The 17,169-nt window shown below is 51.1% G+C and overlaps 5 protein-coding genes across 5 annotated transcripts; 1 reads left to right on the top strand and 4 right to left on the bottom strand.

Annotated features, from left to right (window-relative positions):
- Window positions 1-133: 133 nt before the first annotated feature.
- Window positions 134-1,645, bottom strand: BU24DRAFT_441552 (DHH phosphoesterase; the record flags this gene model as incomplete). The annotated part of the gene is made up of 2 exons (XM_033530449.1): window positions 134-1,406; window positions 1,470-1,645. 2 exons carry the CDS (start codon window positions 1,643-1,645, stop codon window positions 257-259), a joined length of 1,326 nt encoding a protein of 441 aa, XP_033384689.1. The 3' UTR covers window positions 134-256.
- A 2,120-nt stretch (window positions 1,646-3,765) lies between these two features.
- BU24DRAFT_347024 (alpha/beta-hydrolase) lies at window positions 3,766-5,559 on the top strand (the record flags this gene model as incomplete). The annotated part of the gene is made up of 4 exons (XM_033523510.1): window positions 3,766-3,899; window positions 3,978-4,803; window positions 4,866-5,049; window positions 5,105-5,559. The coding sequence occupies 4 exons, from the start codon at window positions 3,766-3,768 to the stop codon at window positions 5,557-5,559; spliced, it is 1,599 nt and encodes a 532-aa protein (XP_033384688.1).
- An 81-nt stretch (window positions 5,560-5,640) lies between these two features.
- On the bottom strand, window positions 5,641-7,266 carry BU24DRAFT_422699 (uncharacterized protein). Its single transcript, XM_033528053.1, has 2 exons — window positions 7,152-7,266; window positions 5,641-7,063 (listed from the first exon to the last, which is right to left on the bottom strand). Exons 1-2 carry the CDS (start codon window positions 7,206-7,208, stop codon window positions 5,675-5,677), a joined length of 1,446 nt encoding a protein of 481 aa, XP_033384687.1. The 5' UTR covers window positions 7,209-7,266; the 3' UTR covers window positions 5,641-5,674.
- A 620-nt stretch (window positions 7,267-7,886) lies between these two features.
- BU24DRAFT_199998 (uncharacterized protein) lies at window positions 7,887-10,642 on the bottom strand. The gene is made up of 2 exons (XM_033521807.1): window positions 9,159-10,642; window positions 7,887-9,102 (listed from the first exon to the last, which is right to left on the bottom strand). The coding sequence occupies exons 1-2, from the start codon at window positions 10,408-10,410 to the stop codon at window positions 8,066-8,068; spliced, it is 2,289 nt and encodes a 762-aa protein (XP_033384686.1). The 5' UTR covers window positions 10,411-10,642; the 3' UTR covers window positions 7,887-8,065.
- A 3,159-nt stretch (window positions 10,643-13,801) lies between these two features.
- Window positions 13,802-17,064, bottom strand: BU24DRAFT_422694 (uncharacterized protein). Its single transcript, XM_033528052.1, has one exon. The coding sequence runs from the start codon at window positions 16,981-16,983 to the stop codon at window positions 13,966-13,968; it is 3,018 nt and encodes a 1,005-aa protein (XP_033384685.1). The 5' UTR covers window positions 16,984-17,064; the 3' UTR covers window positions 13,802-13,965.
- Window positions 17,065-17,169: the final 105 nt, after the last annotated feature.

Below are 17,169 nucleotides of genomic sequence, written 5' to 3'. Positions count from 1 at the left end.
GCTGCTCTTTTGGAAGTTGTTCAGGCCATTAATAGATGACCACGCATAATACGCCTGAGCTTTTGTAATATAGGATAATGATTAATTCAAGTTTTTTTTTTCTTTTTTTGAACTACCTTCGCCATGCCATGCCATGCCAATGATATATGCCGTAACTCCCCAAAATCCCCAGACCGCCATGCCATGCCAGTAATACTTGCCATATCCCCCAAACCCCAGGTTACTCCCTAAGATATATAGTTATGTGTAAGGCTTCTCAAACCTTAGAGTAGTAATTAGTAAGAGTATTCTTCTGCGACGGCGCCCCCTTCTTCGGACTCTCCGCCTTCTTCCTCGTATTCTCCCCAACCCCCATAAGCTTCTTCAACTCCTCCCACTCCGCCTTCCCCACGATCCCCCCACTCGCCTCCTTATGCCCCCTCGCGAAACTCTCCCCCAACCTCTCCCTCAGATCCCGATGGCCCTCAACGATCCCCTCCAACTTCGCAATGATATCCACCTTGTCCTCGCCCTCCCTCGCCCGCGCACTCTTCGCCACCCTGCACGAGAAATTGACTTTCCCGGGGAGGTACCCCTCGTTGGCGCACATGACCACTTCCAACTTGTCGGACTTGAGGAACCCGGCCCAGCGGGTTGCGATGACTGGGTGGACCTGGGCTAGGGAGTTGATGGTCAGGACCGCGATGGTGGCGTCGGCGGAGAACTTGGGGGGCGTGTGCGTGCATCGCTCGGTCTCGCGCGCGACCTCTGAAGACGCGGCGTTGAGCTTATGGTTGGAGATGATAGTGCTGGGGCCGGAGGTTGCGGCGATGATGGCGGTCCAGGCGTCAGAGACGTTGTACTCGGCGGTGCGGCGGGGGGCGTTGAGGAGGGAGACTGCGCTGTTGATGGTTTTCTTGGGGTGGTCTTTGAAGGTCGAGGTCATTTCCGGGAATGGAGGGAGCCATTTGAGTGTGGTTCCTAGGTCGCCGTGGGTTCCTACAGCACAGAGCCAGGATATTTTGGATTCGAGCTGAGGGTGTAGAGGTAGGCAGATGTGGTAGGTGAGGAGAGAGCTTGTTGCTACCGGTGGACAGTCATGAGCTGTAACGTATTCTGCTCCGGCGGGGAATCCGTTTTCCTCGGCGTGATGGTGGTCGATGATGAGGCATTGAGCAGGAGAGTCGATCAATGATCCCGACTTCCGAGATCCTTGGTCGAGGACGAAGACATATGATGGCTCGAGAGCAGCGATAGCATCTCGTGTGGTTTCATCGAAAACTGTCTCTCCCTTCTTCGGGAAGTAAACTGATATATTGGATGCCGAGAGTCCTAACGTCGTGAGTGTGTGGTGGAGTATAGCACCAGAGGATAGCCCATCGGCATCTTTATCTGGAAGAATCACTGTTGACTTTTGAGATTTGGCACTGATTGTCGTCAGAAAATGAGGCATTGAATACTCTCAATCTGTAGCAATATGAGATACTTGCCATTCCATGATAATCTCCCTCGCGCGGTCAATCTGTCCTTGCGGAGCTGGCCACACAGTTTCACCTGAGTCATCCCTGCGTGAAGGTGTGAGGTGATATTCGGGAATGACGACTTTGTTTCTCTTTGCTTTTGATGCTGGTTCGTCTCCAGCCTTTCGCTTTTTTGGGCTTGCCATGGTTGATTGTTGGTGAAAGTAGCGGAAAGGTGAGAGGATATGTATTGGTTTCCGATGGGGCTTTATAGTTTGCAAGTGTCGAGTGTGAGAAAGGCCCCTCCGCCAGCTGAGCATCATTTCTTGTATTCGTCCTCAAGAGGTAAAAGATATATACTATGTCTTTGTGCTAGGTACATACTTCGATAGTGAAAGGCACGTGCTAATTGATCGATGACGTAGATGTTATTAGAATGCGCTAATCGAATCTAAGACTATGATGCCTTTTGTCTCTCGATTCTCAGCGATCATAGAGTGGCACATTGCCATGTAGTAGTACTTTGGGTAGCCATATAATCATATCAAGCTTTCTCTCTCAAGATAAATATGTACTCGCCAACCCACACCCTCATTTCTCCGCCATTGGCCGTCGGCATCCTGAGCAACCATTTACCGACAACACTACTCCAGGCTCCAACACACATCCAAACTGAAGCTGACGCTCCCGTACTATATTTCATTCCTGTGCAACCCGCCACTCCCCTATCCTACTCATCCACCCCAAACATCACACGATTCAGTCACACAAGCAAAAAAGTCCAAAAAAACAAAATACATACAACAGCGGGGATTCGCTGATGGTCACCCACTCAACTACTAGTCCGCCGGTACTATGCTTAAGTATGGCTGAGCGAACGGGAAGCCCTGTTTTCATAGTCCAATGGTCGTATGTGAAGGGATTGCCTTTTTCTTTACCCTATAACGCATTGCTATACTGATGCGGGATCGAAGCACAAGGTTGAAGGAGGTGAATACATATGAGATACATGGTTATCACTCTCAATCCTCCCCTTCACCCATCTCTAAGTTTGTGATCCCTCAGAACGTACAGTGTTCGCAACGATATCATACGTATTGACCACATCCGTTGCTCTCATGTCTGGGCCAATCACGTTTCCTTTAGCACCTTGTCGGTCGCATGATTGGGAAAGGTGGAAGTTAGGGATTGCTCTTTTTGGAATGAAGGCAAGAGGAGTAGCAATACTGTGCATGTACGTTTGCAAGCTATGAGTTCGTCTGCAGATGCTTGACTATATAGATAGTATCAATTCTGCTATACGTTAAAACGTAGGGTCAATTACCATCTGGAGCTCGAAGATTTGATTGATCCGAGTCCAGAAGGAGCGGAAATCATACTCATAGTCTAGTAGATAGAGAACATGATGTTCGCAGACTTTGTCAACACCGAAGCAACCAGGCATGACCAAAGGATTAATGCCTTGTATCTTGATAGCAAGCAGGTTAATGATGAGTATAAGCAGTCGAAACATTTTATCGCCGAACGTAGAGATAGTTATCATGGGTGCAAAGACATTTGTCAGACCTCCACTTCGGGAAATCGTCTGGGGAAGCATGGCCGTGTACCTCGCATCTAATACTTACCTAGGTACTCAACCTCCATCTTCACCAATACTTATCTCCTATTCCCCACGCGCGCGATGCTCATCTTACCACCCATACACGCTCCTTATACCCATGAGCCCTTCCTCTCCCAGAAATCTCACCCCAAACCACCCATCTTCATTCCTTCCCCCGCCCTTTCTCTCCAAAGGGCGCTGCAAACCACACCCAGACACGACCAAAACGGCGAAACCGTCAGATCGCGACCTTTCAAACCATGTTGCCAACAGCTAACTTCGTAGAAGCTGGCAGGATGTTTGGCCAACTCAAGCCTAGAAGCATGCAAGGCCCACCGGGTAAACGGCCCTGGTCTCCAGCTGGCAAGCCGGTGGGTTAGGTACTAGGTAGACATGCGCTGACGTTCTACCCATACACAACATAGCTACGTGTGTGTCAGTTACCTAGAGAACTCCACCAAAGGGACTAGAATCGCGAGATAAGCGGGTTCGACGGTGTATAAAAAGTGAGTTTCCTAGTCGTACCACTGCGTCAAGCAAGATACTCCATTTATTTTCCGGGAACTAAGCATTTGCGCAGACCGAATTTGGCGTATACAAACATTGCTATCGGAAAAATTCTTGTGTACCATCATACGAGATCCCCGCAACGGAAAAGAAAACAGAATGTCAGGCTACGATGAATCAACACCGACCTTCACATTCGAGCACCCGGAATTGGGCTCCATGACCGGAGTAATCGCACCGAATAACGTCGTCCAGTTCCGCGCCGTGCCATACGCAACATTACCGGGCCGCTTCCAGCATTCCGCCCTGCTCGAGGATCTGTCAAGTACGAATCGGGACTTCACGAAGCCAGGGTAAATCAACCTCCCTTTGGATGCTAAACGTGAGGGAGAAAAGAAAGGAGAAGTGCTGATCGATATTCTTCACCATAGTTTCGCATGTCCACAGACCTGGGCTCCAGATGCATTCGTCGGAGGTCTTCTCCCAGGCGAACCCATACCCGAGGCCGATGAATTCAAAAGCCTGATTATCCAGGTCAACGTCCCCTTGGAGGTGCTTCGATCTTACTCCTCGGGAACACCGTCATCGAAGATCCCCGTCATGCTGTATCTGCACGGCGGCGGCTTTGTCCTAGGTAAGATCGACGGCGCCCACAACACTGCCTTCATGGTCGAGCAGTCTATCGCGGACAAGACGCCTGTGATCGGAGCAAGTTTCCAGTACCGACTCGGCGCGCTGGGATTCCTCAAGACGCCGCAGGGAGATACGAATTTCGGCCTGTATGATCAGCGGAACGCGCTCCTCTGGGTGCAGAAATTCATCGGCGGATTTGGAGGAGACGCCGCAAGGACGACTGTGTTCGGGGAGTCGGCGGGCTCGATGTCGATTTGTGCACATATGCTTGCTGCTCCTCCGCCTTCGGGCCCGCTGTTCCAGAGGGCCATTCTGATGTCTGGGGTCGTCGGTCCGATGACTGCGCCTGTGCCGTTTGAAGAAGCGGATGAGCTGTTTGATCTGCTTTTGAAGACTTTGGGTATCCAAGAGACAGGGCAGGCAGGTCTAGATAAGGCCAGAGAGGTTGATGTGCAGGCCATTGTTAATGCAACTGCGCACCTCTCGGGCGTAGGGCAGATATTTTTCCCAACTCATGACGAGGCTTGGTTTGGAAAGACACCCGTGGCTTGGGATCGAGGCCTGGAGTTGCTTGAGCAGTGCGAATGGGTGAACGACATCGTGCTGGGATCGACGGGATTTGAGGTACGTCTTCGTGTTGTGAGATCTAGGACATAATTTCTAACTGACAACTCCCACTTTCACAGGGCCAATCATCCTTTGGAATCGCGGCGGGCGTGCAACCCAACCATTTCATCAAAGCTTTGGAAGAGAAAATTGGCAAAGAAAACGCCAACATTGTCTTCGAGGCGTACAACATCGTACCCGACATGGATCCAATCCTCTTCCTTACCCCCGCGATGCGGTGGCTGGGCGATACTCTGTTCGATGGTAAGAGACTCCCCTTCCGCCTGTGAAACCAAACACGGAATAACACCATACATAGCACCAAACCATAATCTCGCCCGACTAGCCAGCAGAAATCCTGCTAAGAAATTATATCGCTACGTCTTTGACGTGAGAAATCCTTTCCCAGGCCACGGACTATATCAACAAGCGCACCACTGGGTCGACGTCTACTTCGTCTTCCGATCCTTCCTGTTCAGGTACCCGACACAGAGGCTGAAGAATATCTCCAACCGCCACGCTCAGCTGTGGATCGAATTCGCGAACGGGAAAGAGCCCTGGACGCAATACAAGTACAATGGTAACACGGATGAGGTGATTATGGTCGCTGACGAGCGGGATGAATGGTCGGAGAAGACAGTGAAGGCATATGAGGCGGTCGCCGAAGTTAGGTTTGAGCGATTGGAGGCGTTGACGGATAGTTGGAAGGATGAGAGAGGGAAGAGGTTCTTGCCGTTCAGGATCGAGCCGTTGTCATCGAAGAAATTGACATGATTCGTGGAACCACAATATACACATCACCTGGTGCAACAGCTACCTCTGCAACTGGATTCAGTGATAAAAACATGATCATTAACTATTTATTCATTCTTACGAGACAATGACTGCACTACTTCTCCCTCTTCCCAGATCTCCTCCTAACAAGCCCCTTGTCACCCTCCCTAGCACTCTCCATGCTCGTGCCGATCCCCGAATCCGTCAATGCGGCGGCCGCAGAAGGCGAAATCGGCTCTTCTAGCAGGAAATCGTCATCCTCCTCTTCGTCGTCTGCTTCGGCCCCCGTGGCTCTGGTGGGTATGTCGTCTAATGCCGGCGTGCCTCTGTCTTCCTCTTTGATCTTCCGACTTGTGGATTCTGAGGGTGAGCTGTATTGCAATGGCTGTTGTGAAGGTAGTGTTGGGAATGTGCGTGACGTATCCGATAGAGGCGTTGATGGGGTGGATGAATCGTCTGTCTTGGGCGTCACTGTACCCTCGTCACCTCCTTCGAGCTTTATGCGTTTCTCTTTCTTGATCCGATGGTTGGACGTTTCATCTTCGTGTCTGCCGCCAAACATGATGGAAAATAGTCCCCAGGTCATGAGCAATATTCCCATCTCCACGCTCCAGAACAATCCCGTGAAGACAACCAAAGAGGTGAGTTTGTAATGGAACATGACCCATCTCATACCTTCAAGCCTGGCCGAGACTTTCACCGCGACGTTGTACACTTCCAAAGGCGTCTTACTTCTGACTTCCAACCTCACGGACGCGGGAATATTCCTCCACCCTTTGTCGAATTCGACTCCCTCCATCATTCCGACGACAACCTTCTCTCTCTCATCCCCCCAACCAATCACATAGATCGGCATCCTCGCGATCCTCCACGCCAACTCCGTGATCCAACTCCTGTACGTCAATATACCAGGTCTCCTCGACCTCGCCAGAACCACTGCCTTCTCTTTCCCAACGTTCCCCAGACCATCAGTTGCAGGGGAACCCTGACCCCCACTGACACCCTCTTTAGCCGTGCCAGCCTCCCCACCCTCTGAGAAGTCATCGACATCCCATTCCTCGCCGTATCCAAGCATCTGCTTCACGCCCCCTCCCACGGTGACCGGCGCCCTCATCTCGAGCCCAAGCATCCAGTTCCCTGCATCGAGGTTCCGCTCGCTGCGCGGGAGCACCATCTCGACGCTGACATCGTACTTCTGGCGACTGACCAGTCCTGCCACGTTCGCGATTCCGTAGGGGAACTTTATCACTAGATTCGTGGAAGGCATGTAGGTTTTGAAGTTTCTGTTGACATGATGCAGGGCGGGGGTGGTGCGCAGGTCGTATTGTAGGTATACGGGCACGGTGACGCCTCGGACGGGAATGTAGGAAAAGTAGAACGTCGTGTAGGCTAGAACGGCTACGCCAAAGAGAACAAAGGACGTGAGGAGGACGAGTGCGGTGCGAAGGTAGGTGCGCAGAAACGCTGGAGAGGTTGCGATGTAGAAAGGCGTCAGGACAGCATCCTGTGGCGCGCGTTGTTAGCACTCCTCAGATAGTAGAATAATCGCATTGTCAATCGAGATACAAAAAAAGATCGAAGGTAAAACTGACTGTTGCGTATGCGACTAAAGGCCAGCGAGACCTGTATCCTTCATCAGACTGACCCATTATGGGCGTTCAAGATACCTTCTGCTGGATGGTGGATGTTGACAAAATGTGAGGTGACGTCGGTGTCTCGCTCGTCTCTGTGCTCAAGCTCGGTCCCTGACCGGCTCGCGTGTCATGCTTCGTTATTGCCAAGCAAGCGATAGATGGGTTCATTTACTTTCATGTGACAGTCGATACAGTAGGTAGTCATAGGTACTACTACAAACAAACATAAAATGATTGAACATCACGACTGCAATAAGCACACAATGTATAATGTTTGGTTCGTTATTGTATCTCCATATGGAAGACAAAGTACACTGATCTACTCCTACACACAATGGGAAGATCTTGCATGCGCTTCTCGTATCCGGACTCCAATAAAATCCAGCCTCCGAGTGTATGGCACAAGACCTCGCGGTCTCATACCATGGACTGATTCCGATCTCTCGAACTCCATAATCCCATCCATCCTGAGCACATGATATCATCCAAGATCCACCTAACTCCGAGGGGGACATTGAAACTGAGGACAGGAGAAGCGCTCTGCCAACAAAAGAAAGAAATCAAGGGTAATGAAAGTGAGGAAATCATCCATATAACATGGAAGGGAAATGGGCAAGGACAAGTCGCGTCAATGATACTCTAAAAAGGTAACATCTGCTTTTTGCGGCCAGTCGCCGCCATATCAATACAGGCCTACGAAATAACAGGAAGTAGAAAAGGCCGTGGATATCGTGAAGTTATGCGGCTGCATAACCCAAAATTCTTTTGGAAGGTCTACTCAAGCATAAAAACTAACGTTCTCAGCAAGAGCATTGAATACACATTATTGACCGTGGGGATGAGGACCACCGAGGGATCGCGGTAGATACACACTAGGAGAATGTACCCATTGGAGGTCCACGACGGGAATTCATGACGGATGATTGGAGCCTGCTAGTCGCCTTTGCTACTCCAGCGAAAGGAGAATTGCGGTGTTTCCTGGGCATGGTGCTTCGCTTCCGAAGGGGCGACATGAGTGCCTCAGCGGATCGGCCGGAACGAATTGGCTTTGAGACCGAAGCTCGCACGTGTGGGTCGTGAGGAAGACGGGCGATGTCGCGGTAGCGGTTTTGGTTGTTTCGGAATGCAGTGACGTTGGCTCTGTCGAAATGTTCCAGCATGGCATCGGAGACGTTGCGTGAGACTGAAGAAGGGGTCTCGGCATATGGGGTAGGTTGGGCTGGAGTCGAACCCTGAGCTGCCGCCCGGGCGGTAGCTGGGGTTGTTGGGACGTCCGTTTCATCATCTTGGTCGATATCGGTATCGTCTCCGTCGGGTCCGAAGTCCATAAAATCAGCCAGATTGAGATCGTCCTCGTAGTCCTCGTCGTCGTCGTACTCGTCGTCATCACTCATGACATTGCCATTTTCAATGTTGACGAACGGATAGAAAGCTTCGGGTGGTCCAATGCTGTCACCCCCAAACATCAAAGCATTGTTCTGGCTATTGCCAAACAAGCCTGAGAACATGATGTCTGAGCCCATGAAGGCATTGCTGAGCATATCGTTGTTGATCTCGCTGTCGGATGCATTCAGCTGCAGGAGAGATGCTCGCGGGCTGTTGTTTGCGGTGCTGCTGGTGCTGTCGTATGAAATTTGAAGGCCGAGAGCAGACCTGGGGCGGTAGAAGGTGATAGTCTTGGTGAACCTATCGGTAACGGCAATCGCCTTGCTGCTGTCGTCATGGATGAAAACTCCACGGGGTGGAGGAACAACAGAGCCACGCCTAAATGGATTGGGACTTGATACTCTAGAAGTGGGGGCTGATGCTGGGCGACGAAGTACAGACCTCTTTGTTCGAGGAGTTCTTGGGTTGGGAGGTTCATCGCCAAAATCAGAATCATACTCGTCAGTAGTGTCACCCATGTCGGCTGAGAAAGTTTGTTAGCAAATAAGGAAACAACGAGCAAGCAGGATGTCAGCATACTTTCATATCCGCTTGAGCCCGGGTCAGAGGAATCGTCAAGCTCGTTGGCATTCAGGGATCCCAGGTTGTGAGGCTCGTCCTGTCCGACGTCCCAGTAGGACTGCTCGGATATGTCGGACGGCAGATCGGCAACATCAGAGTCAATGTCTTCTAGAAGAAGCTCCTGGTAAATACTAGGGGGAAGCTTTTCTTGCTCCATGAAAAGATCTGGGAAAGTGGAACTATCGAGCTCCGACGACGTATCGCTGGAGCTGTCTGATACTTGAACCTCGTCATCGAAACGCACACGTTTCGCGGAACTATCAGAGAATTTTCTTTTAGAGAGTGGTTCTGGGGAAGCGGGAAGGGGGGGTTCGGCTTCAAAAAATTGACCAAATCCATGATCGGTGGGAGCAAAATCAAGGTCAGTGAAAGTGAGCGGATCTCCCATGGACAAGCTCAGGATGTCGTCGCTGCCATAGCTTCCAATGCTATGTCGTCGACCAAGGTCGAATTGGGCCGAGAACAGGTCATTGCCATGCTGCTCTTCTTCTTGAATGATGAAATGTTCTTCTTCCTGCTCCATCATCTCAGGATCAGTCTCGTCGTCGGGGACTTCCAGTACACCACTATAATCTTCATCATCGTCTAAGTCATTGTTTTCATCATCTGAGCTGGCAATAGCGTTCTCATCCACACCATTGGATGCTTCTTGATAAGTTAGTAGTCCGTTGTCGACAGTACGACTCAGCCTTCGGGCCATCTTAGGGCGAGGGAAAGCTGAGGGTCCGTCTTCATCTCCGAATAGGACAGAAGTGCTGGAGAGATTGCTGAATGTACGCTTCTTATTGTTGGCGTTGTTACGAAACAGATTCATGATGGAATCATTACTGTTCGTGCGCCCCGCCCCATGGGATACAACCTCGTCGTGAGAGTCGTCACCATCAGCGGGCTCAATGCGAATGGCAGGGCGAAGACCTTTACCCTTGCCAAGACCATGAGACGGGGCAAAAATGTCTGCATCGTCGTCATCTTCTTTGTCGTCTTCTTGACTAGCACTACTGTCTTCCTCATCATCTTCGTTTGCTTCGTCTTCAGAGTTGGATTGGCTGTTGCTGCCACTGCCATTGTGTTGCTTGCTTCCCTGTGTGGTATCATCCGAAGGGGAGCGTTCGATGCGGTGGCGAGGCATATCATGGGACAGCATATGCTCATGCAAGAGCTTGCCGCCATTGGCCTGCGCTGAGGTTCGCATTTTTGTTTGGTTTGCCATTGTGAATTGAGTGTGTTTGTAGTAGGTATTGGAGAGCGGGTTATGTGTCGAAGTCGTAGATAAAGTGATTCGAGATAAGAGGAGGGATTAGAGTCGTGGGGGAAAAGGTATCTTCGGATGGAGAAGAGGATTATCGGAGGGGTCAGGAAGGGATACAAGGAAACGGCGTTCGTTTGGTAAAATCTTGTGGTATACTGGTGTCCGAAAGGCTCTTAACTATGTTGAGCCCTTATGCGGATGTCGATGTTCTTGAGGGCGGCGTTGAGACGGTAGAACAGACAATGCGAAAGTGATATCGGTGGTGTAGCAGGCCAGACGATGTGTCAAATTGATAGTGATCGAGTGCGGGTAGTATTGCTACTCGCCAGTCGAAGGATTTGTATCGTCGTCGTAGAGGTTGAAATTCTCGTGAGCTGTGCCGGCTGGGAAGGCCCGCGATAGGCGGCGGACCTCCCAGAGGGGATTTAGAGCTCAGCGATGGCCTGCGGCATTGTCTCGACGAAGAAGGGATATGTATAGGGTAAGTTGATATGGGTTACTTGTTGTTTCTGGATTGGGACTTTTGGAGTGTAGTGGTTATGGAGGGGATGGAACAGAAAGAAAGGAAGAAGAAGAAGAAAAGGCAAGGTGACAACGGCGGGAGGAATGATTTTTGGAGAGATGGGGCGCTATACCTGTTTGGGTATGGGGCTAACCCGAGGGAGAGGCAGAAGCAGCGGTGAGATTTGGATGAGTCGTCAGAGGTGGAGGAAGGAACCGGCGGGAGTTGCGAATGCGACCAATCACAGCACGTTATTTCCCCTCTACTATTATTATGACCTTGCTCAAGGACGTCGACCTTTCGACATGATTGACCTTTGATGTTGGCCTCTCCACGGAATCAATCCTCTGATTGACCATTATTACCTTGTCCCATACGCCATGTGTTCATCGAGCCCCTCGGATGACTCCCATCTAACAGACAGGACCAGCCAATTAATGCCTTGTTGACATCTCTGACTCCCCTTCCAAGACATTATTACCCATTTGGGCTAAGCGACGACCCCACACATAACTTCAAAATTCTATCCATGCTTTTTTGCGCTTCATCTTCATCACACTCGCAACTTTCGACTTCGATTGAAGCAGAAACACCAGCACCACCATCACGACAACATCGAGTGACGAAACGACGACAACAACAACAGCCGCAGGGTGGCCAAAACACCACCCCAGTCGCGTGCCTACCTGCCTGCTCGCCTGCAACCCGAGGGGCAAGGTAGGAAAAACCACCATGGCTTGATGACCCCACCGGGCCACTCATGAATAGCACAAAATAGCCTCCTAGTGCTGTGCTAAAACCCATGCCGGCGCCCAACCAAAGGCATCTTACATCCGCAGGACGCTGCTTAGAGCCCAGAGCCAATGCTTACCACTGCGAAGCCACTGAGGTGCCGCCGATGGTGTCAAGCAAGGTAACTGCAAAAAGAGGGCAAACGGCCTGTTGGTGAGCCCACTACTCACGCTAGCCCATCGTACTTTTTTCAGAATCAGAAAAAAAACCACCCTTCGTACTGGACAATCGACAACGGAAGAATGCAATTGGTGCCAAGTAAAACACTGGCCGGTCTCTGCGACGCCCATCCTTGCCAGTCACTGCAGCGCGGATAGATTGATCATTATTGAATCCATGTCAGATCCTCTGTTTTCGTCGTCATGGCCTAGTATCTTTTCTTTCTTTCTCTTTCTTCTCCCCTCTTCTGCAACCGCTTAATTAAACACCCCATCATCATGAGCAGTAGCACCAATTGCTATATGTGCACGCTTAGCTTCTTCTTCATTACGATCGCCTTGCAGGAGCAGCCGGCCGTAAAAAAAAGTCCAGAAAACAAGACAGAAACGCCGCGGCTAGCTCTGGTGAGTACGGAGGCCTCATTGACCGGCCCTACTTGGGCCTTTCCATCATCATCCGCAGCGGATCCTTTCAACCTCGTAACTAGACTTAGCCTTAAGAAGTTTTTTTTTCTTCTTTCAATCATCATAACGTGCCTCGAAATGACAGCATACTCCGCACTGGTGACTTTGCCTACTAACAACGGATCCCTTAGTGGTCAATGACGAAAGAAATCGTATCTGACTAGGAGAAGAGTGAGCGAAGATCCTCCGTACAGCTTTCTGCAACCGTGCCGACATAACCTACGAAGATCCGAGTGCCATTGGTGCATACATGCCTCGTAGCTATCCGTACGTACACAGTATGCTGTGCACCTCTCTGCCGTCCGCTATATGCACATGCCCTTGCCTGCGGTGCTCCCCGGCGACGTCCGCCGTCTCTGCATTGTAACATCCGAGCTCCTCGCCCTCACGTGTAGAATAAGTGCCTAGTTACTCCGTACTCATGAATAGACTACGAGCTCCCATACCTAGCCCCGATTTAGGTAATTATGTTGTACATAGCTACCTCCCTACAAAGGTCAAACTCTGGGGGACGCTCGCCGTCGTGCACGCAATAGCACTGCAATCCACTGCACTGCACAGACATTCTCCTCCCACTAAAACACCTTCCAAAACCTCCACTTCACGATTAAACTAATCAGTCCACGATATCTCCGTATCAAACCAGGTCCCTGCCCGACCGACCGATAGTTGCCAAACGCCCTCAGGGACCCCTCTGTTGCATACGTAGCCGTAGCTGTTATGCCCCTCCCTCTCTCCCCTCCCTTTGCACATTCCGGCGCCAAAAACCTCGTCACCGTGAGTCCAATACGTACCGTACCGTGTTGTACGTACCCTGCCAGAGATACATCTGTCTGCCCAGGTACCCACTCTCCCTGCAGATACAATACAAACAGCGGTGTACCGGTCCCATCTCGCCCGCCACGAAACGAGCACCTCTCCCTCTTCCAAGATCCTCCACTACTTCTTCTTGCCCCTCACAACAAGAAAAAAACAGGGTCCAAATCCCCACCTAGACTAGATGAATAAGTCAATTGTATGTGAAATGTGTACACTAGACGAAGCTTCTACTTCGAACGAATGATTCATGGCCGTACATGTGTAGACTCCCTACGGTATACGTATGTACGGAGAAAAAAAAAAGAAAGTCCACCGTGCTACCGCCACGCCACGCCATGCAAGACATAGGATGGTTAGTTAGCTTCGGGTCTTCTTAGGCCAGCCCTATGTATTGATTTTGTTTTGTCTGGTCCCGTGATGGGAGTTGCTAGACGTCGAAGTGGGTGCTTTGTATGAATGTGAGTGAGTATGTGGGAGGGGGGATTGGCGGTGTACATGGCATCGTTTCTGACAATTTTTGTTCCAATTGGTTTCTCCGTATGGGAACGAAGGTAAGTGCATCAAGGGTCCAGTATGGAGCATCACGTGGTGGCATTAGAAGGCGGAGAGGAATCGTGTCAATTACATTTTTTTTCTTTTGGATTCTATCTAGGCACCAGGGACGTGGATACATACGGGGCGGTGACTGCGCTCTCCGCCGAGCAGTGGATCCGCGCCCACGTAACCTCGAAAACTTCCTGCCTACTCTGGCAGCCGGCTGGGTACATCTAGAGCGGAATGCTAACTACTTTGTGGGTCCTCCGAAATGCCGATCATACTGCGAGGCAGCGGAGGAGCCTCGAGTTCCGCCACCTGGGCGAGGGAACCGAAGTCCCTCACGATGTCTTCGTGCTCGGAGCCCATGTAGTAGAGCATCTTTGCCGCCCACCGCAGCGTCTCGCGGGCCTGCAGGCGCGTATCGCTGGTTGGGGCAGCGTCGTTGGCGTCTTGCTCGGCCAATTCTTGCTGCGCTTTGCGGATGATGGCCCAGACTGTCTGTCTGTTGGCGGATACTCGTCCCTGGAGGACGAGCCTGGAGCCAGAGGCTTGCTGGATCACGATGTTGTCTGGCTGGCGTGCGTATTCTTCGCTCGGCCCTGCGCGGAAACGAGGCATGGTGGGCACTCCGCCAGGGCTTTTGTATGTTTCGTATGCTTTTGGTGCATCGTGGCACCATTTTTCGGCCAATTCCATGCCTTTGAAACTCCCATATCCGTCCAAGACACCTTGCAGGACCTCATTGAAGTTCTTCGTAGATAGTGTGATTTTCAAGCGTGCAGACATGGCAAGGAATTTCGAGGCGAAGTCTTTCCATGTCGAATCCACTGAAGAAAGAATGCCGAGCATGCAATATACTTCACTTCTCAATTCATGCATGAGGAAGTGCTCCCAGTCGAAAAGCAACGATTCGAAGGCTTCACATGCCTTCTCTCTGCCTTTCGATTGTGCATCGTTGGACAATCGAAGAAGTTCCGCTACAAACGTGGCGATGATTATAGGTCGAGGCTGATATTGGGGATTCTTGCTCATGTATCCCTGCATCCCCTTCACAGACTCCCAGTTCTGTAGTCGGATCTGGCAACAGATCAAAGCAATTACGAGCGGAGGTGGAAGCTGTTGAGCATTGGATGCACTGCTCCAAGCTCCAGTCTTTTTCACAATCTCCATGACCAGGTCGTTGTCTCCAGACAGCGTACCATATTTGACAAGGGACGCGGCCATGTTCCAGTGCGCATACATTTCACGCTTTATCAACGGGCCATCCAAGGCGTCGGAATCCAAGAATGCACGTCCGAGATCGTACAGCTTAGCATCGGTGGCAAGATCAAGCAGCCGAGCTAGGAGAGGGATCGGGAGTTGCGGCTCGAAAGCAGGAAACTCGACCGGCGAATCGGCACTGAGCTGAGAGTTCTCGGGGGTGCCTGTCCTCAGTGATTCGAAGAATCGTTCTACAGACCTCTGCTTGTTTGCGTCGGTGAACTCTTGCAAAGTGTTGAGTGTGGTCATTGCGCCTGATATTCCCCCGAGCTTGACAAATGAGCGCATGGTACGATGAAGGATGCTGATGGACGTTGCCGAAGGCTCGAAGAAGTAGGGCGGTGAAGCACCAGGTCCTGCAGTTCGAGGAGGCGCATTTGCGGAGGCCACTTCGGAACCAAATCGAGATGCTAGATCAACGAGTTTGAGCGCAAGCTCTGGACGCGTCTCCGGAACGATGCCTCCGGATTCGATCAAGCGGACGACTATGGTATCCCAATTGGCGTACCCTAGGCTAAGGGCGTTTGTATCTAAGATTTGTTTCAAGCTCTTGATATGGTCAATTAATTCATCAGGATCGGTTCCTCGAGCGCCAACACCGACACGAACCAAACTGACAAGGCCATCGATGAACGCCGTGACTATTTCACTGCTGATTGTATGATGCGCTCGTGCGCGATCCTGGGCTTTCGTTGCTTCCACTTGGGCTCGTTGCCCGAAAAGTCGCCAGCCTGGAGCAGATTCTTCTTGCTCGGCGTTCAATAACTCCCGCCAGCTGATGAGCTTCCATGGAGAATCCCCACCTCTTGCGTGCATTTTCTCCAAGATGACTGCACCGTCTAGTATCCAGCCGCCATGTAAACAAGACCAAAGTACCAACTCAAGCCAAAGTTCCGGCGCGACTTCTTGGACTTGTACTTTATACCGTGAACCAGGAATCTCATGTCCGAGAAAATAGGATGCGTTCTTACGATCTTTAGCGTGTGTGGCGGAAGCCTCGTGGGCTCTCCATGAGGCATCGGAGAGAGCAGTAAGTATCTTGGACGATAGAAGATGGAGTGTGGGCGGCTGTTGTATGGCATGACTGTCTGGGAAAGGTCTTTGCGTATAGATTGAGTCAGGGATTAAACCTGCATGGTGGAGGTAGGCGATAATCTCCAGCACGTGCAACATAACCTTGGGTTCTCCAGATTTGCCATCCTGTGTCGCTGCAAGAATCATGAAGCCTAAGCTGCGCCAGACCAGTCCTAGAGCTTTCTTCACCGAGACGTGTCCGGGATCAATTGAATCAGGGGCTGCTGTAGCTTCATCTAAACTGCATTGCAGCGAAGTCGCCACCGTACGTGAATGGGATATGACAATGGGTGCCCCAGTGAGCGCATCCAACGAGCCCGGCACTGAGTCTTCCGACTCCAGAAATGGAAGCGGTTCAGGTCGTAGACTAGGCTCACTTGTATGAACTCCATCCTCCATAAGCTTTTTCACGATCCACACCACAGTCGGCCACTGCTTATTGACCAATCCTATATGGCTCAACAGGTCATGTCTGGAAGCATGTGCTTCATTCAGATACCGTGCAAAATCGACAGAGGATAGTTTGTAATGGGTTTCTTGATCTTGTTGAGTGGCATCCGAGAGGCCTCGCAAATGGGACGGGAGGAAGAGGTCGAGATTCTTCAGCCATGAGTGTATGTCGTCACGAACATATGGGTTTGGTAGAGGTATCTGGGTAGTGATGAAGGATCTCGCTTGGTCGGCGTAAACGGATGGATGGAGTCCACGAAAGGTAGAGGTAGGATTCGATACAACATGATCATCTATGCGACGAGGCCTGGTGGTACTGGTATCGGCATTTGTACTGGTAGTCAGAGGACGACATGGCAGTCGAGCAGCGGCGGGAACGAGGAAATCGGGGACGGTGAGGGCGGAAGGAGATCTTCGACTTGTTGTCCGAAAAGCGTGCGTTAAGGCGCTGCGAGACCATGCGTTGGCAGTGCACATTGAAGGTCGAGGGATTGAGAGGTGGGTTGGTGGGTGGTGGTCAGTCGTAGGATGGCAATTGACAATAATTTCATTTTTTCGATGGTTGACGACATTGGATGTTCCCGCGTCCCGACGCGAAATTCTATCAGATGGGAGAGTCGTTGTCATTGGACGGAGGGGTTGAGATGGTCAATGCTCGGGAGC

This window comes from Aaosphaeria arxii, assembly GCF_010015735.1.
Source record: "Aaosphaeria arxii CBS 175.79 unplaced genomic scaffold BU24scaffold_4, whole genome shotgun sequence".
Lineage (NCBI taxonomy): Eukaryota > Fungi > Ascomycota > Dothideomycetes > Pleosporales > Aaosphaeria > Aaosphaeria arxii.
This window is presented reverse-complemented; position numbering and strand designations above follow the sequence as displayed.